At 63.1% G+C, this 27356-nt stretch overlaps 2 protein-coding genes across 3 annotated transcripts; one reads left to right on the top strand and one right to left on the bottom strand.

Moving 5' to 3' along the window:
* Window positions 1–4806: 4806 nt before the first annotated feature.
* MED12 (mediator complex subunit 12) lies at window positions 4807–21324 on the bottom strand. The gene is given in 45 exon segments (XM_087941223.1): window positions 4807–5205; window positions 6085–6166; window positions 6246–6374; window positions 6376–6393; window positions 6582–6828; window positions 6942–7159; window positions 7282–7362; window positions 7593–7804; window positions 7960–8110; window positions 8261–8641; window positions 8749–8910; window positions 9121–9256; window positions 9459–9568; window positions 9809–9898; window positions 10007–10118; window positions 10191–10352; window positions 10432–10571; window positions 10669–10740; window positions 10919–11098; window positions 11331–11449; window positions 11452–11484; window positions 11569–11682; window positions 11774–11875; window positions 11977–12097; window positions 12497–12641; window positions 12834–13061; window positions 13168–13299; window positions 13463–13626; window positions 14110–14253; window positions 14390–14737; window positions 14909–15061; window positions 15414–15497; window positions 15602–15831; window positions 15954–16080; window positions 16737–16868; window positions 17316–17452; window positions 17552–17651; window positions 17752–17898; window positions 18253–18507; window positions 18718–18828; window positions 18970–19145; window positions 19394–19553; window positions 19893–20084; window positions 20523–20627; window positions 21123–21324. Coding segments are annotated over 45 exon segments (6585 nt in total). The 5' UTR covers window positions 21222–21324; the 3' UTR covers window positions 4807–5161.
* Window positions 21063–27149, top strand: IL2RG (interleukin 2 receptor subunit gamma). Of its 2 annotated transcripts, none has more exons than XM_087941221.1 (8): window positions 21063–22447; window positions 23079–23166; window positions 24187–24356; window positions 24758–24900; window positions 25229–25379; window positions 26084–26198; window positions 26345–26429; window positions 26684–27149. In XM_087941221.1, exons 1-8 carry the CDS (start codon window positions 22354–22356, stop codon window positions 26885–26887), a joined length of 1050 nt encoding a protein of 349 aa, XP_087797347.1. In that variant the 5' UTR covers window positions 21063–22353; the 3' UTR covers window positions 26888–27149. The 2 variants fall into 2 exon arrangements, with proteins under 2 accessions (XP_087797347.1, XP_087797348.1); XM_087941222.1 differs by having other exon boundaries at window positions 21077–22447; window positions 26087–26198.
* Window positions 27150–27356: the final 207 nt, after the last annotated feature.

The raw sequence follows: 27356 nt of genomic DNA, 5'->3' as shown, positions 1-27356 counted from the left end.
CCGCCTGGGCCCCGCAGCCCGAGAGCCCCCGGGGACGGGGCGGGATGGCGAGCCGGCGCGGCCCCGCGAAACGGCCTCCTCCGGCCGGTCCCGGGAGGGAGGGTCTGCCAGCGGATGCCCGGCGGAAGGAGCAGCAGGGGCCGCCCTCCTGCCCTTGGGGCCCGCTTCCCTCTGCTCGGGCACCGGGGCTCCTCTCCCCCCGCCAAGAAGCTGCCCGGGAGATTTGCGGGTTGAAAGTCGGACAGTTTGGGGCGGGGCGGGACACTGAGGGCCCCGGAGGGGGGAGGGGCGGGGCAGCAGCTGCCCCCCTTCCTGTTCCACAGAAGAGGCTTCCAACGAGAGGGCGGCGCAGCAGGGGCCGTGGGGGCAGCCGTCGGATGGGCACGGAAACCCAGGGCACCTGGTCCTGGAGGCCAGGCTCTGCTGGGAGAGAGCAGTCCAGCTGGGCCAGTCCTGGGCCATGGGCCCAGGTGCCCCATGTGCTGCTTGCTGGTCCTGCCTGCCGAGGCCCCACCTGAGCCCTAGATCTCAGCAGCCCCCCCACTCCACTGGTCACCACTGGTCTCAGCCCCCCCCCAAGAGCTCCTGCACATGCCTCCCAGGCCCACCTGCCTGGTCCTTCCACATTCTCTGGGTCCCAGCCCCCTGCCCCCCAAGAGCTCCTGTGATTGTGGTTTCCAGGGTGCTTGTTCCCAGGATCCAGAGGCACCCAACTCTCCTTCAACCCTGTCTTGGAACCTGCTCTGGGTGGGAGAGTCGGTCTCTAAGGCAGGGCTGGTGGGGACATCTGGGAGTTGGCCTCCGCTCGTCTTAAGGCTGGCACGGTTGAGAAAGCCTGTTCTAAGAAATAGGGACAGATCGGTGCATGTGTGAATGTAGCAAAGGAAAGACACCCAACAGAGCACAAATCTGGCCTTTTACTTCAGACCCACCAAGAAATCTGGAGCTAAGGAGGCGGGGGGGGGAACCCCTTGCACAGCATCCCCAAGCCCTTCCTTGCAGAGGGCCAGGAGGAAGGGGGCCCTGGGCCTGAGGCGGCTGCCACCTGCCCAGGCTGCTGTCCAAGGTGCTGTGTGCTCACTCCCCCCCCCCTCCTTCCTGACGCCTTCGCACCAGACTGTGACCCTCAGCACCAGATCCAAGGATCCGGTTTCCCCCAGAAACATAATTTCCTCGTTAAAGAGACCTGCTTTTCATGGGATTTTCTCTTTTAAAAAATTAAAGGATGGCACTGCTTTGGGTTTGATGCTGTAGGGACTGATGCTCCTTGGGTTAAATTTAGCCCTGCTAATTGCTCCCTCCATAGATGGTTGCTTCTCAGCAGCCGGTGCTCCCCCCCCCCGCCGCCCCGGTTCACTGAGTCAGTGCTCGCCAGATCTGCCTCCTGGATCCCAACAGTCTCCAAGAGGAAAGTGACCCACAGCTCTTATTCTAAGGGGCTGATTCTGGAGACTTGACCCTCCAGAGGGGCCCCTGGCCGCCTACGTTTAGTCCCCTCGGCTAAGAAAGGGTCCCAGACGAACGGGCAGGAAGCCAGGCAGGGACTGGGTTAGTGGACCGGGTCGGGTTGGGATGGGAAAACCGCGAGCTCCTGGGTCTCCTTCCAGATCTTCAAAGCTGGTCAGAGCAATCTGGGCGATGAATAATGGATGCGGCAGACGCACATTCCCACCTATGGCTTCCATCTGCTCCACCCGAGGGAAACGTTCCCTATTCCATGGAACTGGGCCAGGGGTCTGAAAGGATCAGAGCCTGGGACAAAACGGCCACCTAATGTGTCCTTCCTAATGGGACAGCTTCGACTGAGCTTTTCATTCTCCTGAAGGAATGAGAAAAATGGCAGGTCCTGTCAGGCAGACAAAGTCCTCCGGGATTTTGTGGCCCAATTAAGAGGACGGAGTTTAAGGTTCTGCAATTTGGCTCTGGACAAAATCCACCAGCGTTGGGCAGGCTACCAGGACTGTAAATTGCCTCCAAATGCAAAAGGAACAAAATCCCTGCTTGAGTTTACTTATGTAGCCAGTTTAATAGCCCTGGCTATCAGGCATTAGCTGCAAATGTCATAAAAGCACCATGTTTCAAAGCAATAATGTAAAACCTCATGGCAAGTAATAAAAATAGATTTAAATCTTGATTAAAGCAGTTGATAAATTCTTAAATAACATATAATTCTACCACTCGGCTCTAAAGCTCAGTCAACCACAAATGCTTCGCAATATACTGTACAGGAAAAGTCAAGAAGCGGCTGATTTCCATTAGCAGAGAGTTCCAGGGACCACAACCAAAGTGCCTGGCAAATGCAACCACGAACGGACCTTTTTCAAGTTCACACACAAACATGGATCCATTCTTAAGCTTGCGGTTTGAAGCCTGCCCAGATTTTTCCCTCCAGCCGTTGAGGGGATATTAGCCTTACTGCCCTGCTTCCGCTTTTTAAAATGCTGGCTTAAGAGCATGGCTTGCTTCACGCTTGCCAAGCAACCGGCCGCTTCAGGGCAGGGCCGGTTGGGTTCAGCTTGCTTGAGTGAGAGATCCCTCCAGGCTGCGGCCTTCGGGGCTCACTCTGCACTTAAGAACATGAAAGTAGGACATCATGGGGAAATGGATCAAAATGTGTAGGAATTTTGCTGCCCCCTCCCCGGACCTCTTTTGGGGAGGGTGAGATTTTGCTGGCATCCGCAGAGCATGACGTACAGCCGTTTGAAGGAATCAATGGTTCCGTCGTTGTTTGCTGGGCTTCAAACTGATGCCCAGCCTCCTGGCTCGCTTCCTGATGCCAGGGCCCGGAGAAGGGGAAGGGACACGGAGTCCCCTGGAGCTCCCGGGGCATTTCTGAAGGATCGGGGCCTCTTCCCCAGGTCCACGCATCGCCGCTGTTCCTGCCTGGAGTGAAATGGACAGCAGAAGCTAAGCTATCGTAAAGGCCAGCACAAACCTCTTCAGGGCTTCCGCTGCAACAGCCCAACACGGTTGCTTTCGGGGAAAGGTTGGGCAGGGGATCGTCTTTTCCGCCACTACTTCCAAGAAGAGGGATATTCTGCGCAGATTCCTTCCAGGGCCCGCTTTGCATTTGCCACGACTGTGGCCCTGAATGGGGCCCCTGTGCCCCGAGAGACTGCAGCTTCCCAGATCCCAAGCAGCCTTTGGGTGCCAGGCGATCTGTGCCCGGTCACAACCAGACTGCGGGCAAAGGGGCCAGAAGCCCCAGGAGGGCATCTCAGGTCTCAGAAGGGGGGGTTGGATCACACAGTGGCAGCAGTGCAAGGAATTGGCACCCAGCAGGACTCCCGTCTCTTCTCCGTCCATTCCTTGGACGTCTCTGCCCCACAGCCACAACTCGGGGCTTCCCTATGGCAGAAGGCCTGTGATGGTTCAACCCTTCAAGGCCTGCCTACTCGTGGGAGCGAGCTGAACCGGAACTGGCAGTTTATAAACAGTTCAGGGAGCCCTGTGGGCATTTGGTAAAAGCCAGAATGACACCACATTTGGGACCTCGTTGGGCAGCCGGCCACGTGCCTCCCCGAGGGTCCTGGTCTCCCGAGCTGGGAGAGACACAGCCAGGTTGTTTTCTCCTCCAGGGCCCGAGCAGCCGAGGCGGCCGCAGCGAGTTTGCCTGGATTAGCAGCCATGGGGCTTTTAGCCTAGAAGGGGGCAGCATTAAATGCTGATTATTCACTGGGCTACGGGAATCCAGATTAGCCTCTGTGGGTTAATCAGCTCCAATTAAGTGGTGCATAAACATTCTCCTGCAACAAAAGGGAACCCATTGGAGGAAGAGGCGATGCTCAGAGGGACCACGTGACGCCAGGCAGCTGCCTTGTGTGGAAGAACGTGGTGGCAACCGGCTGGGTTACAGGGAGTCTTGCCAACCTCCATCCCAGAAGAGGCCAAGGACAAGTGTTTCCCCGCATTTCCTTCGGAGAAAGGCGAAGAGGGGAACCCCCTGCAAGGAGGGCGGTAGAAGCTCTACGAGTAAGGAACTGGGGAAGATGGACCTGGAAGGCCTGGCCTGGCCAGGGAGGCCGCTTCAGGGAAAGGTGCCCGTTGACACCAGGCCCGGATCCTGCAGGCCCTGAAAGAGCTGCTGGCAGGGCGGAGGCAGGAAGGGCCCCCGGTGGGGGGGAAGGGGGTCATGTCCTTTCCAGGCCTCCACCAGCCACTCTGCTGCACAGGATGCAGACCTTAAACCTCCCCACAGATGGCTCTGGGGGAAAGCGGAGGAGGATGGACCGGCAGAGGGGCTGCCCCCCACTTCTGCAAAGACCCCTCCCCCAGCCTCCTTAGCTGTGCCCCCTCTGCGCAAAACCGGCTTGACTATGGTGAACTGCCGGAGCCTGAGGGGCGCTTGAGCCCAGGCCAACCATCAGGTCAAAGCCAGCGGATCGAAGCGGGGTGACTAAATCAGCAGGCAGCACCTCTTGCAGCCCCAAACCCAAGAGCCTTGGGGGGCGGGGGGGGGCGAGCAGGTGTGCCGTCAAGGGCCGCCAACGTTTCTAAGACAGACGACATCGGAAGGGAAGAGAAACTCCAAGGGCATCTCCCCCAACAGCTGCCCAAGGGTTCCTTGGACCAAGGCAGGCACCTGGGCAGGGATGCCCGAGGCGGAAGGGCTGCCTGGCCTTCTCCCCACTTGGCTCCTTCCCTGCGCAAGCTGCGGAAGGGCCGGGTTCTCCCGCGTTAACAACCCAGCAAGCGGGACTGGAGGAGATGGGGGGGCAGTTGCACCCCCTTTCAGCCCCAAGCCCCAATTAGGAGAGCCGGACCTCCCCTCCCCTGTTCTGGAAAACCAAGGCACGTTCTGGAAAGTATGCTCTGTGTATTTCTTTTCAGGACATCTGTGATACAGGGTTCATCTGGTATAAATAAAGTATAAAATCTTACAAGTTGTTTTTTTGTCATTATTTTAACAAAAATACTAAAAACTTATTAAAAGCTGAAATCAAAGTGGGGCGGGAGATTCTAGCAATCACACAGGATTGGGAAACACTGGTAGAAAGTGGAGATTAAAAACACTCATTTGGCGTGATAAAACACTCCGGGCCGAGGGCGAGAGGGGGTTGCCGCTGCACTGCCAGACCCACGGGGGTGGGGGGTTCCCTCCCCGGCCCAGAGGAGTGGCCCTTCCAAATCCGCCGTGGAGCTGCTGCTTCTCTCGTGGGGCTCAATACCGTCCGAAGGGGTTGCTGCTCTGCTGGGGCTGCGTGTCTGTGTGGGGAAAATTCAGAGTTAGATGCTAGGAAGGCGGCGTTTGGGGCAGGAGCTGGCCGGGTTTGGGAGGAGGGGGGCACGGCACCAGGGATGCCCCTGCGCAGGAGGTGCCCACGACCCGGCTCTGTGGCAGGGCGCAGCCTCGCAGCCCACGAACTCCCCGGGGCACGACCAGCTCCTGAAGCGCAGCCCTGGGCCTCTGCCGTGCCTCCCTGAAGCCCCATCTAGCAAAACGGCCTGGGCCCATGGCAGGAGGGCAGTGGCCCCTTTCTGCCCCGGATCACAGGCGCCAGAGCCTCGGCCTCCCAAAGGCTGCCAGTGTCAGGGGTCCTCATGGAGGGGGAGAGGGGTTAAGGACAATGTATTAACCCCTGTATCTGTTTGCTTTTTTTTCTTTTAGGAGGAGGAGTTTTCAAGGGGGGACGCCTGTCAGCTTTGAAATTCAGCTGCCACAAAATGGGGGGGGGAGGGTAGAGTAGTTGAAAAGTTCAAGGTCATTCTATATGTCGTACTAAGAAATTCCAATTGCAGTTAATTGGTTCTCATGATTTATGAAGTGTAGAAGTGGGAGGAGAGAAGGTGGATTCTGCGTAAAGGGTGAAAATACTTTCACTTTGGGAAATTGCCTTAGGCATACCAGATCTGTTCCTTAATAGATCAATTGGAGAAAATATGTCTCGGAGTGATTGATGTCATGGATACTTTCCGGATGCCTTACAGCTGGAAGGGCTGCCAGCGATGCCGAAGCCAAAGGCAGCCTGCTTCGCCGGAGCCTCAAGGCCCCCTGGATCCCCCCTCCCTCATTGGGGACTCCCAGTTCAGGGAGGTGAGGGGGGAGCCCCCCGCTCCCTTCCCCTAAGGGGGGCCCGGCCTTACTGGAGAGCTGCTGCTGGAGCTGCCGGACCAAGGCGGCCGTCTGCTGCTGCTGCTGCGTCTGCTGGAGGCCCTGACGCTGGAACTGCATAGAGGGGGAGGCGTCACAGAGGCAGTGGGGGTGGGGAGCCCCCCGGCCACCCCAGGGAGAGGGCCCAACTTACCAGGGGCTGCTGGGGAGTCAGGCCTTGCATCCCCAGTCCTGGCGGCTGGCCCTGGGCTTGGGGCTGAGGGACGGGGGCACCGGGGGCTGCTGGGGGCGGCTGCGGCTGTTGGGGCTGCGGCTGCGGGGGGCTGCTGCTGCTGCTGCTGCTGCAGGGAAAAAGGAGGGAGGGAGACACTTAGCCAGGAGCCCCTGGGGGGAGGGCGGAGGGAGGCTCAGCTCCTTCAGGCCAGGTGGCCCTGGACCAGCGCCTCCCCTCTTTTGGACCCCTCCCCTTTTGCCCCCTCCCCCCTCCACGAGTCCTGCTGTCAGGGCTTGCTTGAGCCCCAAGTCCAGCGTTCCCCCGCGGCCGGAGGGCAGGAGCTTGCCGGACTCCCTGGCTGCTCACCCGGAGCAGCTGCTGCTGTTGCTGCCTCAGATATTGCTGCTGCTGCTGCTGCTGCTGCTGCTGCTGCTGCTGTTGCTGCTGCTGCTGCTGGTCGGGCAGAAGCTGGCTGGGCCGGCCCCCCGCGGGGACCCCTTGCGTGCTCAGGTGGTTGAGGCTGCCCATCATGGCCGGCTGCTGCATTGGCTGGTGGGGGAACCTGGAGCGCAGGGGGAGGCAGAGACGGTGCCTCAGAGAGCGGCCCGAGGCCAGAGCCGGCTGCCTGGCAGAGCCTCGGCCGGATCGGGGAGGGGAGGCGCCCCCCCCGAGTACCTCTGGGCGGCACTGAGGGTGTGCCCGTAGGCAGGGGCCTGCTGGTGCACGTATCCGCTAGGCCTCTGCATGGACCGGACGGCCTCGACGAAGGCAGGGTTGGCGCTGGGGTGGCTGTTCTGGTAGGTCTGGCCGGAATAGGTGGCAGGCACCATGGCGCTGGCCTGGGAGGGGTGCTGCTGCAGGCCGAGGTGGGGCACCCCATAGGGGGTGTAGCCCTGCCGGGAGAAGAGGGCAGGAGAGTCGTTGCTCAGCCGCTGCGCGGAGGAAGAGGCCGAGGGCTGCAGCTCCCTTTCCCACTCGGCCCCCCACCCCAAAGCCCCTGGCCAGGAGGGCTCACCTGCGAGGGCTGCCCGGTTCCGTAGGCTTGAGCAGGAGGCATCTGGCGCACTGGCGGCTGTCCCAGGATCCCCTGGCCTTGCTGGGGGGGAAGGAAGGGAGGGGCATGGCCCGGGCGGCTGGGGCGCAGAGGTTTTGCCTCCTGGCCCTCGGCCGACCAAGAAGCGGAGCAGCAAAGACCAGACAGCATCCCCCTTCTGGAGGGCTGGAGGCTGCCCCCCCGAGGCCTCCCTCATGCAGCCGCCCACAGGAGACCCTCTCCGGAGACCCAATCTCTGCACCACCACCCCGCCCCGCCCTTCGGGAGCTTACCAGTTTGGCCTGCAGTTGCTGGCGCAGGAGCTGCCCCCCGGGCACAGGAGGGGGAGGCGGCTGCTGCCGATAGACGGCCGACTTGTAGGAGGGGTCCATTCCCAGCATGCCCATGCCAGCGGGCAAGACCCCTGCGTAGGGGAGCCGGTTGGGCACCAGCTTGCCGATGGGCATGCGCACTGGCCGGTACGATGTGTCCAAGCGAGGGCCGCCTGCAAGGAGAAGCAGCTGGTCTCTGCTGGGCGCCTCCAGAGGGAAGAGGCCAGGGCCACACAGCTCCGCCCAACTGGAAGCCCCTCTGACCCCCCAGGCTCAAGGAGAGGGCAGAGGGCTCCCTCCCCCAAAGGTAGGCCGGACCTTGACTGACCTGCCGGGAGGGGCTGGTTCTGGGCATAGAGGCCCACTGGAGGCTGCCCGTAGGCCAGGCGAGACATGGAGTTCCCTGGCTGGTGATGCAGGAGGTCGGTGGGGATGCCGGCCCCGTAGGAGACGCCCCGGACCGCGTTCATCGGGTATTCCTGGGGGCGGGGGAGGGAGGGGCAAAGGCTGTGAGAAGGCAGGCTGTCCAGCCAGGCAGGGGAGGGGCTGGGAGGGCTGACCCAGCCGTGGGACACACACACACACACACACACACACACACACACACACACACACAGACACGCTCTCACCTCACTCTTGCTGGCAGTCTGGGCCCGTTTCTTGTTCTTGGTCTTGTTCTTGTTCTTGGGCTCCGCCGCAGAGCTGCCGGCGCTGGCCGTGGCCTTCTCCGCCTTGGCCGGCTCCACCGCCTTCTTCTCCGGCTCCAGGGCCACGGGGGTGGGGGGCTCCTCCTCCTCGGGGGGCAGGGGCAGGGGCTCCAGGTAGTAGCTGCGGGGCTTGGGCTTCAGGTGGGTGTGGTAGAGGAGCAGCCGCTGCTGCTCTTCGAAGCGGGAAACCTTGCGGTCCACCCGCACTGTCCCAAACCAGCCCCAGGAGAGCGGGGCCGAGTGCTTCAGGCCCTCGAAGAGGTCCCAGGGGGAGATCCTCTGCTTGGTGGAGACCTGTAGGCCCTGCGGGGAGGGAGGACAGCCGTGGCAACCGGGCCGGGGGCCCTGGGCCCTCCTCCCTCAGCCAGCCCCGCCCCCACCCCCACCCCAATGGCCGGAGAGCCACTTGCCTCCTTCTTGAAAATGGAGTCAAAGCCGGCGATCTTGTTGCCTTTGGTGTCGATGAGGGAGCCCTGCGGCTCGCAGGTGATCACATCCCGCGTCTGCTTGGGGAGGGGCAGCAGCTGGCGCACCTTCTCCAGGCTCTCCGACTGCCGGTCACCCAGCTCCTTCTGCCGAGGGGGAGGCCGTTCCAGGGAGGGCCAGGAGGGACCCTGCTTGCCGCTCCCCCTTGATCCCAGGGCTCTGGGCAGGGGCCCCTCCCCCCCACTGCCCCCAGGCACATTCAGGGCAGACGGTGGCGGGCAAGAAGCAGAGCGACAGGGCAGCCCTTCCCTCCCGGGGTGAGGGGCAGGGTGGGGGGGGGACACACTCAGGTTTACCCGCAGCTTCTTGACCAGGTTCATGTAGGCCCGCTTGTTCTCCTCCATGCTGCCTTGTGAGATGCTGGACATGTCGGCAGCCAGAGTGCCGTTGATCAGGACGCTCAGCATGTCCAGGACGGTGGTGAAGAGCTCACTGGAAGATCACGGCCGGAGGGGAAGGGCGGTCAGCGAGGGGGGTCGGCAGCAGCCCCAGTGGCCCAGCCAGGGAAACCCCTCCCTGTCCCGCCATGATGGGGCTCTTTACGTGGGGGCGCTTCTAAGGCACAGGAACCCTGTGCCCCAAGGGAGCTACGGGGGCCTGGGGTGGTCTCAGGGGAGGGCCTGGGGTGGCTCACTTGTTAGACTGCATGTCCACCGTGCCGCTGCTGATGATGTCCAGGAGGAGCACTGCCCACTCCGTGGTCTGCTGGGTGCTGCGTTGCACCGTGTCGAACATGCCCCCCACCTGGCGGGAAGGTGGATCACGTGAGCTCCCTCCCACAAGAAGGCCGGGGGGGGGGGAGGGGCAGAGAAAGCGAGGGGGGGGGTCTTCCCCCTTCCGAGGCAGCCTTCACCGTACTGGACAGGGGGCTCCCTAAAAAGGGAGGGTGGAGGGAAGCCCAGGGAGGCCCCGTCCCTTCGCTCCAGGTCTGTCCCGCAAGGTTTGGGGAGCAGCCCCCGGAAGGCAGAGGGAGCCCCTTCTCACCAGGTTCAGCCGCAGCTTCAGCGCCTCGTGCATCAGCTGCTTGGCCTTGCAGTCGTCCTGGTACTGGTCCTCCCGCCAGTTGGTCACAATCTGCGAGGGAAGAGCCCTCCGTCAGCAGGCAGGAGCGGCTGGGAAAGGGAAGCCCCCCCCTCCCCGGAGGAAACGGGGCCAGGAGCCCCCCGGGGTTCCTCCCCTTACCTGCTGGACTTGGCTGTACAAGGAGGTGAGGAGACCCTCGCGCTGCTCGTCCTGGCCCTTCAAGCAGGTGAGCACCAGGGACAGGAAGGGCTGCTGGCTCAGCAGGGTCATGCTGCAGGCAAGGGCAGAGGTTGGGTCGGGCTCATGGGGGCTCCCCTCCCCCCCCTCACTCCGGCCCCCTCACCTCTTCTGCTTCTGCCGGTCCCTCTCCTTGCGGGAGGAGGAGCCCAGGTGCTGCCCCTTCTCCAGCTCGTCCCCTGCTGCCTTCAGCACGTAGCCCTGCACGGATGTGGGCAGCTTGGCGATGAGGGGCGCCACCAGCCACACGCCGGACCGTTCCAAGGAGCTGGGCGGGCGAGAGAGCAGAGTCAGGCCGGGCTGGCCTCCTGCCCCACCCCTCCCCACCTGCCCCGCCCTCTGCTGACCTAAGGACAGGCTTGGCTTTGGGGTTGGCCGGCAGGAGGTTGGGGCAGCTGCCCAGGCTGACGATGCCGTTGGTCTCGGCTGACTGCTGGAAGACTTCAATGGTGGCCTTGGCGATGTTCTCCAGGAGCGAATTCATCTCCTGCTGCAGGAGTCAAGGGGGGGGGGGCTGAAACCCTGAAGCCCTGGCAAGGGGAAGGAGCCCCCTCCCCCCGGGGAGCTCAGCCCCACGTCCTTACGTTGCTGGCCGTCTGCTTGATCATGAGCTGCAGTTCGAGCAGCGACTGGCGCATCGTCCACTGGTCCAGGTTCTGCAAGGGAGGCCGGCGGAGGCACCAGTCAGGGGAAGCCCCGGGCCCACCCACCCACCCGCTGGCTTCTGCCCTCCTGAAGAGAGCCAATCCCCCCCCCCCGTTCCCTCCCCCCCATGCCCAGCTTGGGCCCAGGAGTGCCACCCCCCTGGCCGATGCCCCCCCGCCCCCCAGAAACCTGCAAAATGCGCTTGATCCTCTGCCGCTGGGGGTTCTCGCCCTCCTCGTTGTCGAGCAGCCGATGGGGGTAGCAGATCAGCTGCATCAGCCGCTGGGCCTGGGTGCTGCTCAGGACGGGGTCCTGCAGGTCGTTGCTGTCCTCGCACAACGACTTCAGGCATCGCTCGCCCACCCATTCCTGTGGGCAGAGGGGGAGGGGCATGCCACTGACCCTGGGGGCCTCCGGCTCTGCCAGCCAGCCAGCCAGCCGTAGCCAGCCTTCCTGCCTTCCAAGGCCCCCAGGACCCAGGCACACAGCTGGGCCTCAACGGGGCTTAGCACCTGCCCAGCTGCGCTGCCCTCCAATCCCAGGGCGAGGAGCAAGGCCAATGCTGGTAAAACATTTCCTCCATGAGGGACGGCGGTCTCACCTGCTGGCAGATGCTCCTGAGGACGTACTTGGCATAAACATCCAGGCTGGCCGTCTCAATCGAAACTATCCGGCCGGCCGGCTTCTTGTCGTCGTCCAGGAGGTCGTCCACCCCTCCCGGGTGGGAAAAGCGGAGCCCTTCAGTTCCGCATCCCCTGCAACCGGGAGTAGGGACTAATCCAGTGGCCTGACTCAGCCCTCCCCCCATTCCCCCTCCCTGGCTGTGTCCAAGCACGTACCCAGGACAAAGACAGCCTTCAGCACCGCGAAGACGGCCCCATCCACAATGCGATTCTGGGAAGCGGCCAGCAGGTGCCTGTCGCAGGAGGAGCGGATGCCCACCGAGGGCTTACCTGTGGAGAGCCCACTTTCAGCCCTAGACTGATGGACCCACGGAAGGTGCCCCAGTCAATGGTGGGAGAGCCCAGGCTCAAAACGGCTTACTGCTGTCCAGCTGGCAGGGATTCAGCTGGGGGGTCTTGAAGAGGTGCAGCAAAATTCGGCAGGTCAGGCGGGCCCCAGGCTCGGAGTCCTGTTCACTGCAGGCTGCAACGAGAAGGGCCGGCGGGCTGGTCAGTGGCCAGGCCCCCTTCAGGCCGGGCCTCCCTCCCGGACTCCCTCGGACAGTGTCCCAACCAGGCACTCACCGGCATTGAGGAGGGAAGGAATGGCAGCGCAGCGGATCAGATCCTCCAGAAGCAGACACTGGCGAGCGATGAGGATGGCCACAAAGGTCGCCAGGGAGTCATGGAAGGACAGGTCGCTCACCTGCAGGCCAGGCGGAAGGAGCTCGGCTGAGGCTGCCTCTACGCCCACCTCCCTTCAGCACTGGCCCCACCCAAAGTGGCCCCATCCCCAAAGCACTGGGGTGGAGGAGAGCGCCAGCGCAGGCGGTGGGGTCGGGTTCCGTGTTCCGGAAGCCGAGGAGGATCTCATGCCCTGAGCCAACCCGGGCACTGCGGGGAGTGGAGCCAAAAGCCAAGGCCGGGAAAGTTCAGAGGGACCGCCCACTGGCCCCTGGGGATGCGGCCAGTGTGGCACCAGCGGGGTTTGCAGCCAAGCCCAGAGCGCGCCCTCCAAACACACGCGGGTCTCTTCGCCAGCGGGTCCTCCCCAGACATCATGCCCGCTCTGCAAACCCACCCACCCACCCCGTCCTGCCCTTACGTCCACGTTGCAGAGGAGGTCGTTGAAGCCGCACGTCCCGTTGTTGGAGGAGCAGCATAGGGCCTTCAGCACCCCCAGCCACTCGGCGCTCAGCAGCTTGCAGTAGCCGGTCAGCTCCGCACACAGGATGGCAATGTCGTTGACCCTGGGTGGGAGAGCGGGGCCCAGTGAGGAGGGCCTGGCTGCCTTCCCCAGGCTATTGGCCAGGAAGCCCTCTCTGAAACGGGGCTGCCGGATTCTCGGGAGGCAGAAGACGCCATGAAGCCGAAGGGCCACGCGGTCTGCCTGGCTCAATGAACCAAGCTGAAAGCAACAGGAGGCGGGAGGGCAGCCTCACCGGTCGGGGTCGTGGTGCCCCACGCAAACGTGCATCAGGGCGTTGCAGACGAAGCTGTAGCGGTTGGCTGGGTTGTCTGCCAGGCTCTTGCCCAGGTTGGTGTAGGTGAAGTTGTGGGCCGAGGGGTTCTCGATGGTGTCGATCATGAACAGGGGCTCCCACAGCATGTTGGAGTCGGAGGGCTCCACGTTGCAGTAGATGGTGCTCTTCACCTTGGAGCAGAAGTCGCTGCGGGGGGGGGGGAGCAGGAGGTGAGGCCCGGGCAGCTAAGAGGCCAGCAGGCCTGGGCAGGAAGAGGCTGGCCGGGGGGCCGCAGGAGGGCCAGGGCACTGACCTGAAGAGCTCCCCAAATTTGCTCTTGAGGTGGCTGCAGGACGTGTACAGATCGTAGAGGTAGGCCAGGATGCAGCGCTCGGCCGAAGAGCCGTCCGAGCGGTTCATGCCGTGCTTCACCACCCCGCACAGCCTGGGACGGAGGAGAGAGGCACGTGGCCGAAGGCCGGTGGTGAGAGGGCAGCAGGCCGAGCAGCCCCTGCCCCCAAGCCCCCTCTGCTGAGGGAGCTGGTCAAGGAGGGCTGGCGGCCTCCCCTGTAGCCTGCAGGCAAGGCGGCGCTGGGCGCAGGACTCACCCTTCGAAGACCTGGGCCATCTGGTCCTGGTTGAGGATAAGGCAGGAGTGGTAGTGCCGCAGGACGGCCACGATGCACAGGCACAGGCTGGTGGTGTAGCTGCCCACCAGGTCAGAGGACTTGAGTAGCAACTCGGCCTCCACCACGCTCAGCTCGTTCAGCAGCTAAGCAGCCACCCAGGATCCGTCGGGGAGGGGAGGGGAGAGGGACGGATCAGCTCGCAGGGCCCCTCCAGCCCCACTTGGGGTGGGAGGGCTCGAGGGGCGGGTGGGAGAGAAGGCGGTGTTTGCGGGGAGCCAAGGGGAGGGGAGCGTGTCCCACTGCAGCCCTCGGCACCCCAGTCTCACACTGTGAGGTTTGGGCCGAGCGCTTCACGCAAAAGCAGCGGAAAGGGCAAGTGGTGCGGGTGCAAGGCACATGCAGACCCCGCCTGCAGCCCCCTCCCGCTGGTGCCCTTCTGTGCCTGGTGATTCAGGGAGCCTTTGGGTGAGCATTTCAGCCCAGCGCTGGGCTTCCAGCGGACCTGGCAACCCACCTGGCCAGGGGCAGCTCTCTCTCTCTCTCCCCGAGCAAGCCCAGGGCAGGACCCTCGCCCTCAGCAAGGGGGCATGGGGCGGGGGGGGGGGAGCCCGGTGCTGGCAACCCACCTGGATGGCGAAGTCGATGAGCCCGCTGATGTTGAGTGAGTACTCCATCAGGTCGAAGATGAACTGGATGTGCTGCACCAGAGGAAGGTGGTAGGACATCCCTAAGGCAAAGCTGGTGATTTGCTCCAAAACGTTGCGAGATACCTGGGGAGGAGGAGGAGGTGGAGGTGTTTTGCCCGGCAGTCCCACCACCTTGGGGTCTCCAGAGCCCAAAGTGCAGCCCCCCACCCCACCCCACTGCTGCTCCCTCTCAGCCTCCAACCTGGCCGGAGGAAGGTACCTGAGAGGTGACGAGGTGCTGGTCAAAATGGGAAAGATGCTGGAACTTGGCAAAGATGTCCTCTGCGGTTGGGAAGGCCTCTGGCTTGTTCCTCTTCCTCTTCTGACCTTCTTCTCCTCCTGCCCAGGGGAGACAGGTGGTGATGACCTCTGCCGGTCCCAGGGGCTTCCTCCCAGCCCTTTGGCCTGAGCGGCCCCACCAACCTGTCTCCGCTGTACTTTTCCTGTTGAGCACCTTCAAGATGTCTTTGCTGATCCTCTTGATGGCGTGGCGGGCCTCGTCGCGCTGCTTCCCCACGCCAAAAAGGACCACCAGGCGCTGGTTGCACTCGTGGCTGCTCGACTCCTCCTGGGAAGGAGGGGAAGAGCGGGTCCAGCCGCAGTCGTCCATGGGGAGGTTCTCCAGCCAGCCCCACCCGGGGGCCCTTCTTCCTTTCGGAGGGGAGACCCCTTCCCACTCTGCACCCCCAGAAAACGCCAGCTCCCCCCCCCGCCCCCCAGCCTGCTGGCCAGCTCTCACCTGGGGAATGGGGAAGTGTGTGCAGTACTGGATGTGCCGAGGCTGGTCGTAGAGGGCTGCCAACGTCCCATCTGCCCCCCGGTCCTTCTCAGGGTCCACCTTCTCCGGGGAGGGGCTGGCTTTGGACTCACAGTGCATGGAAGGAGAGAACATCTGGTGTGGGGGAGGGAGGGAACGGGGTGGGGGGGGAGGTAGAGAGGTGAGTGGACTCTGCATCTTGGCAGGGAAGACTCTGCCCTCCCCAGCAGGCCAGTCAGGAGCCCCCCCCACTGAGAGCTCCGGCCTCTCTCTGCATGGCTTCTGCCCCCCACCTGGGGCCCCAGGCCGGGGAGACTGGGCCTCCTTTCCCCCTAGGCAGGGCACTGGCGGCCATCTGGGGAGCGGTGGTGCTCTGGGGGGGAGGCGACCCAGTCTGGATGGAGGGAGGGAACTAAGGCAGCCTGTGCCACACCACCAGCACTGGGGGCTCCCCAAAGACCGTCCGAGGTGCCTGGCCGGCCCCTACCGAGAAATCATTCTTCTCCATGTCGTCGAAGATGGCGCTGGAACTGTGGTCGATGTCCATGTGGCACTCCGAGAGGCTGGCATCCTGGCAGAGAGAAGGGATGAGGAAACCCCTCCAGCGCCCTGCAGCCAAAGCCCCCCCCAGCCCTCCCCCCCGGGTCAGAAGAGGGAGGGGCTTCCAGCTCAAACCTCCAGCTTGATGCTGTGGCCGCCCTCCCGTTCCTTCCGCTCGTGGGGCTCCTCCGCGGCATCATCGAAGGGGGAGGCGGGGCGGGGCCCGTGGTCGATGGCCAGGTCACCCCGCGAGATCAGGGTGCACATGTACATGTTGGGCGAGAAGACGTCGTGGCGGATCAGCTCGCAGAAGAGCAGCACCAGGTTGAAGAACTCGGACCGCTCGTCTTCGCTGCTGGGGTCGGCTGCCAGGGAGGGAGGGAGGGAGGGAGGCGTGAGGGTCCGGCCCGCCCCTGCCCCGCTGTCCCCAGCCAGAGCCCCTCCCTGCCCCTCCCGTGGGGGAGCCGGGGCTGGGCTTGCTCCGTACTCAGCATGGGGGCCTGGGAGTCCAGGAACTGCATGAGGACCTCTTGGAAGACCGGGGCGCTGGCTGCCGACAGGGAACCTGACGAGATGGAGCCCTTTTCGTCCACCACTTCTGAGTCGCCGCACCGCTGAGCAGAAGAGCAGAAGGCGGTGAGGCCCCCGCCTGCCCCTCCCCAGACGCCCACCCGGGTCCCCGCTTGGCCCCCTGCAGCAGAGCTTTAGCTGGAGCGCATGACCCACGCGCGGGACTGTCTCCGTGGCCGCTTCTGCTGCAGGGACTGCCCTCAGACAGGGAAGGGAGCCTGCCCCCTGCCCACCCCTTTCCTGGGACAATCTCCTTGGTGCCCATTTGGGCCGGGGAGGTTTTCACACCCCCGTCCCTGGCACACAGAGCGCCTTCACCGCTGACTAGTCCCCAGGCTCTCCTGTTCTACTTTGTACTGTTTTATGCTGAAGGGTTCACTCGGGAGCTCGGCTTCACGCGTGTTCGGAGACTATTCCAATGAACTTCGTGGGCCGAGCAGAGAGTTGTTGGGCATGAAAACAAGAATTTGTAAAGCCCTTTGAGGTCAGAAAAGTCCGGTTCCAACCTCAGGAGAGTTCTGACCTGGCCAGAAACGCCCAGCCTTGTCCGTGCCAGGATGGGCCAGTGGGGTGACTGAACAATCCCGGTCACGCCAGAATGGGACATCCTGGACTATTAACCCCAGCGGCCATCTCCTTTTCAAGGGGAGTAGGCTCCCCAGCCGGCTGGCCTGCCCAGGGAAGCCACCTCTGGGCTCACCTCGGCCTCGATCTCAGATTGCCGCTTCTCCAGCAGCTTTGCCACCACCATGGCCCGGTGCCGTCCTGACCGCTTGTGGCTCACGGCCCACTCGCAGAGCAGAGCCACCACAGCATCGTCATCGGGGGAGATCTGCCAGGAAAGAAAAGGGGTGATCTGCCGGAAGGGCCGGCCTCACCTCTTCCCACCCCCAGCCTTGCTGCTTGGGGGGAGACTGCCAACTGAAGAGCCGGAGCTGCTTCCTCCTCACCCCCAAGAGAAGACACACTGAGCTGCTGCCCCCAGTTTGGGCTTCGCTCTCAGCAGCCGAAATTCAGGCAGAGGGACTGGGAGGGACAGGGAGCCTCCCTCAAGCCGCCCCGTGGAGAGCTCTCCTCCTTCGCAGCAAACATAACCGGCCCACTGCCCGTGATTCCAGCTAGAGGGGCCCTGGCCACCTCCTGTCCTGAATTGAATGCTTTATGTGCCAAGAGGACACCCGGCTCCTGGGCACAGGGGCACTCCCCCTCCAGAGCCCCCTCCTCTGGCCACGTCCTCTTCCCCCACGGCTGAGCCCAGGCAGAAAAGCCCCCTCCCCACCTCGTGGCTGTCTTTGCTCGGCCCTCCCCCGAAGATCCTGTTGTACAGAGAATCCAGCGAGTTGCTGAAGTCCGAACGCTCGAAGCTGTGGCTGTCGAGGACTTCCAGAGTGTGGAGCACCCGGCTGATGGTGAACCCTGGAAGAGAAAGGGGCAGGTCCAAGGCAGAGACGGGCAGCCCAGCGACCCAGGCACAGGGGCAGCCGGGGAGGGGGGAGGGGGCGGGGCAGGGGCTACCTGCAGTGGCTTCCTGGCACTTGTCGAAGGACCAGCGCACCTCCACGGCCTGGCCACGCTCCTTAATCTGCTGCTCCGTCTCCCGCAGCCTCGCTCGGACCTGGCAGGGAAGCAACATCAGAGGAAGAGCCTGCCCGGGAAATGGGGAGGGAGCAAGCCTGGCACAGCCCCAGGCCAAGAGGTGGGCTGCTGCTGCTCACCTGTTGTATGAAGGTGGCGTTGACCCCTGGCATGGGCAGGTTTGAGGGGGCAATGGGCAGGTGGTCGAGGGGGGAGCCCGTCTTGATTCTGCTGTCAGTGAGGGAGTAGTGCCAGACGAGGGCGCTGGGGCAGCACAGCACAATACTCTGGAGCCAGAGGGGAAGGGAGGAGGAGGAGGTTGAGTTCCCTGGGAAGGAGGCCGTCGTGCTCCGGGGCAGTTCCGTGCCCAGCGCTCAGGTGGGCAGCCATTTCCACGGTGATCCCCAAAGCCACATGCCCCCTGCGTCTCCACATCCTCCCGCTGGGCTCCTCGGTGCCTCCGACAGTGAGTCTGCTGGGCTCCTACGTGCAGCTCCTGTCCTCAGCAGCGGGCCCACTGCCCACGATGCTGCCCACCTGCCCTCCTCCAGGGAAACTCTCCTGTGGTCCTTCGGAAGGCCTGTCCTCTTGAGTGCGCCCCTCGCCTCCCCCCGGGGGACCCCTGCAGGCGAAGCGCTTGCCTGGAGGATGCAGCTGAGCCCAAAGACGACCGGGCGATGCTGGGGGCACAGCAGCAGGTCGCTGAAAGGGCTGGCGGAGGAGTTTCCCGCAGCCGGCTGGGGCGTCGGGGTGGAGGGGAGCGCAGGCGCCGCCTGAGAAGTAAGGTGGTGAGCCGGATGCCCACCGCTGGCATCCAGCAGAATGGCCAGCCGGCGGGTGCAGAAGTAAGCCAGGCGCCTGGACAGGTAGGCCGACTGCACAAACTCACTGGAATACTGTTGGGGAGAGGAGAGACGGGGGCTGGAGGCATCAGCTCAGCCGAGAAGCCCCCTGCTCCCTGGGGCCGGACAGCCCATCAGGCACCCCTTCCAAACCCAGGCGCACAAGCCCTCCGCATTCTCTGCCGCTGAAAGGCAGCCACAGCCCTCCCTTTCGCACGCTTTGGCTCCCGCTGCCCCGCTGCAGCCCTGGGGAGGGTGGCTGACCTGCAGGAGCAGCGGCAGGAGCAGCTTCAGGAGCTCGTCTTCACCCGGCCGAATCTTCTCAAAGCACTCCAGTACCCAGGTCAGGAACTCGTGCCGATCCAGCATCCCGTCCTGGAAGGAGCAGGCAGAGGTGCACTGAGGAGGCCGGGGGAGGGGAGGGGAGGGGGGCTCAGCCCACCCACCTTCCACCCACTTCCCACCCAAGGGGACCCCGCCAGACAGACGGTGGCCGCCTCCCCTCCCCGCTCTCACCTGGAACATAAACATGGCCAGCTTCTCATTGTAGTCCCACTGCTTCACCGAGTGCTCCACCTCCTGCGGCATGATGCCGGAGGGCGAGCCGCACGCTTGGGCCAGCAGCTGCCGGTGGAAGTCGGCGATCTTCTGCAGCTGCTCCCACAGAAACTTGGTGATGATCTGCGTCCACTCTAGAAAGGGGGAGCAGCCATCATGGTAGGGACGGGGCCGGACCTGCTCTGGGTCTCAATGTGCAGAGACGGCGAGGGAGGCGAGGGAGACCAGGGACGGTGGGGAGGGGGAAGCAGACTGTCCCGGTGATTTGGGGGGCAGCAGAAACGGCTGCCATGGAAGGAGGCTGAGAGAGGCCCAGCTCAGCCCAAGCCCAGGGCTCCACATGGATCCCGGGGGAGGTCGAGGCCTGAGCAGCAGCCCTTACCGCTGAAGGGATCAATGACATGCCGCTTCTTCACCTTCGTTTCCGTAATGGCGGCGTAATAGGCACAGGTCATCTTGATCAGCCAGGCAGCTCTCATCACGGGCACGGCGTACTTGGCCAGGTAGCTAAATATCTCCTCCTTCTTGCTGAAGATGGGCACCTGCCAGGGAGCAGAGCAGGAGGAGGCTGATTCGCACATGGCTGCGGGCAGTTGGGTCAGAGACCCAGCAAGAAGGAGGGCTAGGGAACCGCAGCCACTGCTCTCCTGGCAACAGCCCCCCACCCCCCACCCCAATTTCACTGGCCCGATCTCGTTCTTTGACCTCCCTCCCGCACACCTGCTTACCCTGCAGCCATGTCCGAGCTGGGCCTCAGAGAACTCCTGCTCAGCCCTCACGTTCTTGCCCTGCCTAACCAGGACGTTAGAGGCCCCGCTTCTCCACCCAGGGTTCCCCCCCTTCGCCTCCCTTTGACCAAGAGAGCCTTGGCAGCGCCGTACCTTTTTAGCCAGGTGGGTGAGGGGTTTGGTTCCAGCCAGATCGTTGAACCAATTGTTAATGGCGCTCTGGGAGCGGGCTGTCACCGGCCAGAAGTTGTCCTTTTGGTTCACCTGCGGTTTCCGACGGCCGGTGTCGGGCAGCGTGTTGCAGCGCAGCTTTTCGGCAATGATGCTGCTGAAGTTGGAACTTATCTGGAGAAGAGCAAAAGGAGCTTCAGGCTTCTCCGACCACATGGCGCCCCGTGGAAGCCCCGGCCTCTCTTGCCCTCGAGAGCCTCGGCTCGGCTTCGTGGGGGGAGGCGCCTTCACCTCCACACCGAGAAGAGCGGACACCTGACGCTGGGGACCTCTTCCTCTTTTGGAGAGCCCCAGTTTAGTGAGGCAGCACCAGGCCGCACGAGGGTCTCACCGCCGGCTCACTTCTGCTGCCCACAGCACCAGCCCTTGTCCAAAGACCGCATTCCGGACAGGGGAATGGCCGGCCAGCATTTGCAGGCGGATGCTGTGCTTGTCCCAGGCCCGGAATCCCTGTTCCCCACATGCAAACTTTCAGCTCTGGGTGAAGCCCCACATCCTGAGCTGGGGGGGCATGGCTGGAGCCCCCAGGGCGGTTCCGGAGGGAGGACTCACCTTGGCGGGGTTGAAGTTGACATTCTTGGCGCTGCCGTGCTCGTCCCCGGAAACAGCCGGCTGGTTGTTGAAGCCCTGCTTCACGTTGAGGGCCGTCAGCTCGTCCTGCGGGTGGGAGGCCAAGAGGGACGGTCAGCCAGGGACGGTCAGCAGCTCCTGCCCCCCCCACGGCCCCTGCACGGCCAGCCCCCACCCCCGGGGAGACACAGGAGACCCGGGGGGACACAAGGCGGAGGGACCCGGGGCGGGGGGCAGGGGATCCCGGGGCTCCTTTAGCATCCAGAGCCGGGCTGGAGACTGGCAGGAGGCGGGTCCCCGGCCAGAGCCGGACTGTCCGGTCAGGGCTCGCTCGCCCAGCCGCAGGGGGTGGGGGTGGGCTTAGATGGAGCCTCCATGGCCGAGAGCAGCCTGACCCCCACCGGCAGACAGACCCCAACGGGGGAGGCGGGGTCCGCGGGGCCCCGAGCGCCACGGCCGCCCCCACCCCACCAGGGCCCGCGGCGGCGGCGCCCTTCTTCCTCCGGGCCGCGCGGGGGCGCTGCGCCCTCCGCCCTGGCCGCAGGGGGCGCCGTCCCGGCCGGGGGCTCCGGCCCCGCTCACCTCCTTCTGCTTGGGGTCCTGCGGGTAGACGTCGGGCGGGCCCAGGCGCGGCCGCTTGAGAGGCCGGTGCTCGTAGCTCAGCACCCCGAAGGCCGCCATGGCCGGCCAAGAGGCGCTGCCGGCCCGCCCGCCGACCAGACGCAGGCCCGGACACCGGGTCGGCGGCGGCTGCGGAACCAGCCGAGCCGGGCCGACGGCTGCCGGAAAAGGCCGAGCACGGGGTCGGGGCGGGCGGGCCGCGCCGAAGCCTTCCGAGGAGCGCTCGGCAGCGTAGGACCCGGGCGGCTCCGGAATGGATCGCGCGCGGCTGCGGGGGGCGCGGAGGACAAAAAGCGGAGCACCGCCGCGGCGGTCGGAAGCGATGACGCGCCCGGGCGTGCTCTCCCTCTTTAGCTGCCGCGGCGGAAATTGCCGAGGGTGGACGGAGATGCCCGAGGATGGCCCGGCGTCTCCCCCTGCAGGCCGAGCTCGGTCACTGTAGTGCCCTGCAGTCCAACAGGTCGAGGTGGTAGTGGTGCCACACCTGGGAGCCTCACCTGTTGTGTCACCTGGCCGTTTGCGACGTTTTTAGGAAGCCCAATGTGGAGACCTGCCAGGGCAAGGTCGCCACGCCCCCACCACACACCCCGGAATTTGTCTCATCCCCTGAGATGCGAGGCTGGAGGGGAGAAAATGGCTGTCCAGCAACAACTTTTTGCTAAAGCAACTAAAAGTTCCCACGGCTTCGCTGTCAGGGAAGAGGCTGAGCCCTCCCCCCCCCGCTCCAGCTTTGACTACCCTGTTCTCCTCTGGATGCTCTCATGGGGTCTTCCCAGATGTGCTCCACCCCCACCCCCCAAAGCAAGCCCAGGGCACCGCCTTCCATGGGAAATGATGGGGCAGGAGGCCGTTCTCCAGGAGGACCCCCCCAGAAGGTGGCCCTGCCGTGGCTGGAGCGTGGGCGTGGGGTCCCCAATGCCCCTCCCCCGCCTTGCAAGGGAAGGCCCCGAGGGTCTCCTGCTGTGGAGGATGGCTCCTGCTCTGCCTCCTTGGGGGCAGGGTCTCCCAATGGCTTCAGCCACCTCTGGAAACCCCCTGGGGCCTTCAACACCCCCAGAATTTCATGCCACAAACTTTCCACAGGAAATGGGTGGCGGAGGAAGTGATGCGTTTTAGCCACAGATAAAGTTTCATCTCGCATCGAGCAGAGTTTCATCTCTGAACGAGCAGCAGCTCTTTTCTGCGCCCGAGAATGAGGGTCTTGGACCATCTAGGGACCCTGCTTGGCCTCCTCTTGCTGCTGGTGGCCCCAGGCAAGCCAACGGCTGGCAGCCCCCAGGCCAAAGGTACTGCCCCCCTTACCTGCTTCTCTCCCTAGAGGTAGGGGGGAGGGGTGCTAGAACCTGTACCCCCTCCCCAAATCCTCCTTGGACTTTCCCTGAGGGAGGGAGGAAAAGCCATAACGAAACTGTAGCCGGTCTTGGCTTTGCATGTTGGGCTGTTGTCATCTATAAGCCACGATGTGTGGCTAAGCATCTGTCTGGCACTATGTGGCAGTGCAGCCAGCAAGCCATGGCTTAGCTCGCTTGGGAGCAGCCACAGACCCGCTTGTCTCTAAATCGGACCCACTGACCACCCCTGAAAATGATTTTAAGCTTGGGGCGGTTAAGAAACGGGGAGTGTTGCAGGCGGAAGGCAGACTGGCTGTGGAGAAAGGCTTTTAGCAGCCCACGCCGACGGGTGGCTCCCCCCACCTTCTCTTTCAAATGGGGAATTTGGACCTTCTGGAGGGAGCCACTGTGCAGCCTACCGATCTTCTCTGAAAATCGGTAATAAAAATCGGAGAGGAGCCGCCCCAGATCCCTGGAGCCTCCCAGGGCTCCCTTCCACGAAGACCCCTTCTCAGTCCAGCCTGGGTGGGAGGGAGTCCCGGCTGAGCCCAGTGGAGGTGACCGGAGCTGCTCTTCCTTCCTACAGTGGATTGCGTTTGCCACAATGAGGACTACGTGATCTGCGACTGGGGCGGCCAGCAGAAGCCGGATCGGAACTACTCTTTCTACTTCTGGTAGGCGCCCTCTGCCCTCTTTGCCCCTTTCTCGGCTTCCGTGCTTCCTTCGCCCCTGTGCCGCAAGGCAGAGCTGCCCAGGTCCTCCCTCCTGCTCTCCCTCCCATTCCAGGGATGGGGCTCTCACACTGCTCTCGAGCCAGCCTCCCTCAGGGTCGATCCTCCTGCCAGAGGCCCTGGGCACCTTCTAATCCTAAAGCGGGCAGCAGCACCTACCTGAAACCCAGCAGGCCAGGCAGGGTGGGTGGCGGCCCTAGGAAGGGGCAGGCTTGGAGGTTGCCTGGAGCAGTGGTGGCCAACCGGTGGGCTGCGAGAAATTTTGGTGGGCCGCAGAGAAATCTCACCCCCAGAGCCCCACCCCCCCCAAAGCAATGAATCCAGGCTGCGCAGAAACACAAGGCTGTGCCGCCCGTATGGTCCGCGGGAACCCTCCCTGCCCACTCACTCCTTACCCGGCAAACTTGCCTGCTAAGTTGCTATTTTTCCTTTTTCTGACCCTCAGCTGTTCTGCTGTGCCGGGAGATTTAGATTAGCTAGGAAGCAGGAAATGGTTGGATTTTTTGCTTCCTAGCTAATATTTAGATCTTAGGACTGAAGGTTCTATTATTCAGTGCAGACTCACGGCAAGCAAATTTTATGTGACATTGAGTTAGCTGATGGCAGATAGATAGATCACTGAATGATTCTGTGAGCAACTCAATCTACCTGCCTGCTTTGCCTGATTTTGTGGAAAAGTTGCTCTTTCTTTAATAAAAAAAATCAATATTTATATAAATATAAATATTTATAATATTTACATACAAGCCATGCCCAGCCAGTCACATGATCACCAAGCCACACCCACAAATTAGGCCATGCCCACATAACCAGTTAGTGGTCCCTGGGATTTAAAATTTTGAGTTTGGTGATCCCTGAGGTCCAAAGGTTGGTGACCCCTGGCCTGGAGGGACTTAAGTTGTCCTACGTGTCCAACCTGAAGCTGCCGGTTGGACAGGATCCAGCACTCTCCTCTCTGCCCAGGTACCAGGATGTCAGCAAGCCGTCAGAGTGCAAGGACTACATCCAGAAAGACAGGCTCAACGTGGCGTGTCAGTTCAGCAATTGCGACCTCTTCACGTACTTGAATATGTACCTCAACGACAGCCGGGGGCAGAGCGTGGTCCCTGGAGCTCTGCTTCTGAACACCCGAGGTAGGGAGGAGCGAGGGGAGCTGCTTCCCCAGTGGGCTGGCGGCCTGTTGCAGTGGCGGCTTTGAGGAGCAGCCACTTCCGCCCATGGCAGCCCTCCGGTCCGTCCCGCTTTCTGCTTCACCTGCTCAGGGAGACGGCTGGGGAACAGGCAGCCCAGGGCTCCAGCATCCCTCCCTGATGGACACTTCGTTTCTCCCTTCTCTTTGGGGTGGCTGGTTTTTTTGGGGGCGTCATTTCCCCCCTCCCCATAACGTGAAGTTGCTTAGAAAGGGGGAAGATGCCAATTCTTAAGGGGCTGGTGGGGTCAGTTGGCCTCCGAGTCAGGCGGTTTGGCCTGAGGGAGAAGGCGGGCCAGGCCCGGCTCCTCTGCCCACCAGAGCCCCACCTGCATCCTCTCCTAGTGAGAGCCGGCAAGCCCTTCAACCTCACCTTCCGCAACCTGAGCAACCACCAGCTGCTCCTGACCTGGGACACGCCCTACAAGAGGCCCATCTGTTTGCAACACTCCATCAGATTCAAGAGCAACAAGGACACAGAGTTTATGGTAGGGATGATGTTGCGCTGGCGGACGCCTGAGTGACTGGACTCCCGCCTGGTCACCGAGAAAGCAGCCGCTGCGCCAGGGCTGGGTAGGAGGGAGGAAGCCAATCAGTCCCAAAGGGCGTTGAATGGCTGTGTCCCTTTTTTCTTCGCTCTGGCTTGAGGAAGGGGCCGTTGTTTGTGGGCTTCTGTGCCGATTAGAAGCCGCCCAGAAGCTGCGGCAGCCGGAGCCCGCTGGCCTTCTGGCCCCTTGGGGGCAAACGTTGGTGCGGGAGCTGGGCTCCCTCCCGTCAGAGGCATGGCGGGGTCTGAATGCTCGCCTTGCTCTCCAGGAGCTCTTCACCGTAAATAGCATGGAGTTCCAAATTCCCAGCGTGGACCCTGAGAAGCGCTACGTCTTCTATGTCAAGAGCAAAGTGAAGAACAACTGCGCAAGCACCAACCTCTGGAGTGAGGAATCCAGCCCAGCCTTTTGGGGGAAAGGTGAGCGGGGAGGACAGGGTGGGTTTTCTACCTCCAAGAGCCAAGAAAGGGGAACAGAAAGAACATCCAGATCTGCCCTTTGGAGGCGGCGGCAGTTGGGAACCCTCCTTCCGGCCTACAGGCGTATCTCATCCTCCAGTTGGTGTGCACAGCAGTCCGAGGGCTACCCAATTCTCAACAACTCCCGTCAGCTCACAACACTCAGTTACAATAAACAGGAGGGCAGATGAGGGAAGAGACCGTGCCGGGTGGGGTGTGGATGGACCGGCCCAGCACAAAGGGCTGTAGAGCTCCTTTAAAACTTCAGTCGCTTCCACCTGTGCCTGGCCCACCTGTTCGCCATTACAGAAGGCACAGAGGCCTGTGGCGACCGGCTGTGCCGGGCAGGCCGTGGCAGGGGAGCCTCCCTCCCAGGTGAAGCGAACTCAAATGGGGGATGCACAAGTCCTGGCTGGGTGTTTCCCTCCCTGGGCACACTGCTGCTGCTGCTGGGACCCAGCTGCCCCGCTGGACTCCCTGGGACAGGTGGGAGGAGAGTCAAAGGTTTATCGGGTGTCTGCTCTTCCCTCTGGCCAAGGAGCTCCAGGAGCAGACAGTCCGGTTGCTTTGGCACGAGGGTGGGGGGTGATGAGCAGCAGCTCCTCCTCCTCTTGGAGGCAGCCGAGGGGCTTCTCCGAGACCCTCCCTGGCTTTCTCCTTTGCAGAAGCTGTGACCTCCACGTCGTCGCCGCTGTCCTCTCTGTTCCAAACCGTTGTGATTCCCTTGGCCTCCTTCCTCATTCTGATGCTGCTGCTTGTGGCCTTGCTGCAGATGGAGAGGTGAGCAGGGCTGGGGGCACCTGGGCGAGGGGCTCCCAGGTTGGAGCTGTAGGGGAGACTCGAGGCAGGCTTCTTGCCCCAGAGCCCCCTGAGAGAGAGGGAGAGGTAAAACCCCTCTGGAGCCCGTCCCATCTCCTCCCCGACAGAGTGCGGGTGGTCCTGATGCCCAGAATCCCCAACCCCAGCAAGAAGTTTGAGGAGCTCTTCACAGCGTATCAAGGCAATTTCTCAGTAAGTCCAGCAACGCTTACGAGACCTGACTTGGCTTCAGCCTCCCGGGAAAATCCGGGTGGTTTTACGCCGGGGAGAAGGCGGCCTCGGAGGGCCACTTGGCAGACCAGGCTGGGCTCGTCCGCAGGGAGGCCCCCCCAGAGGGTCTCAGTCCAGGAAGGAGGCCAGGCTGGCCTGTCTTAGCTTCTGGGGGTGGGGGTGGGGGTGGGGGGAGAGGAGGCGTGTGTCTCTCCAACCTGTCCTTCCTTTGTCAGGAGTGGGCTGGCATCTCCAAATGCACGGCGGAGAGCTTCAAGCCCAACTACTATGAAAACATCTGCGCCATCACGGAGCTGCTGCCCAGCGGGGGCTACCTGTCTGTCAGCAGCGAGCCCACAGCCAAGAGCGGAGGGCCGCCTGACCCCTTGCCAGACCCTCCTCCCAAAGCCAGCCCAGATCCTGCCGCGCTCCCCCCCTGAGTTGGCACACGGAGCCCGCTGAATGTCCTGCCAGCGCCTGAGCCCAGCTCCCCCCTTCCACGGGGGCCACCCCCCCTCCCCGTCCCGTGGCTTATGGGGCCGGTATTCTGCTGCAGGTGGCCGGGGGGAGGGGAGGGTCTGGTGCTGTTTTCTTCAGCCCTGTCCTCCCACCCAGGCAGCCTTGGCTTCCCACTGACTGCTCCTGCTTCCCTGCTGCTGGCTGGTGGGCGCATCTCCTGTACTCGAATAAAAAGGCCCTCGGTCATCCGGTCTCTTGCCTGCTCCATCTGAGCCTTCCAGGGCTCCGGTTGTATCCCGCCCTCCCCCCGCCGGCACCCTTGGCCGTGGTTCAAAGGCTGAGCTGGGGCGCCCTGAGGCCCTGCTCACTTCGCTGCTTCTGCTCCCCAAAGTCACAGGGTTCTCATCGGGGTTCGAGGTGCTCTCAAAGCGAAAACCTCCCCTGGAACGA

This window comes from Pseudonaja textilis, chromosome 12, assembly GCF_049901715.1.
Source record: "Pseudonaja textilis isolate UNSWEBS1 chromosome 12, rPseTex1.2, whole genome shotgun sequence".
NCBI lineage: Eukaryota > Metazoa > Chordata > Lepidosauria > Squamata > Elapidae > Pseudonaja > Pseudonaja textilis.
The sequence above is the reverse complement of the archived record's forward strand: the minus strand, read 5'-3'. Positions and strand labels throughout refer to the sequence as shown.

Excerpts from the sequence above, each read along its gene's own strand:
- IL2RG (XM_087941221.1), top strand. The coding sequence starts at position 22,354 with ATGAGGGTCTTGGACCATCTAGGGACCCTGCTTGGCCTCCTCTTGCTG. Across the intron at positions 24,901-25,228 it reads ACAAGGACACAGAGTTTATG|GAGCTCTTCACCGTAAATAG; the intron begins GTAGGGATGATG and ends CTTGCTCTCCAG. Across the intron at positions 25,380-26,083 it reads CCCAGCCTTTTGGGGGAAAG|AAGCTGTGACCTCCACGTCG; the intron begins GTGAGCGGGGAG and ends TCTCCTTTGCAG.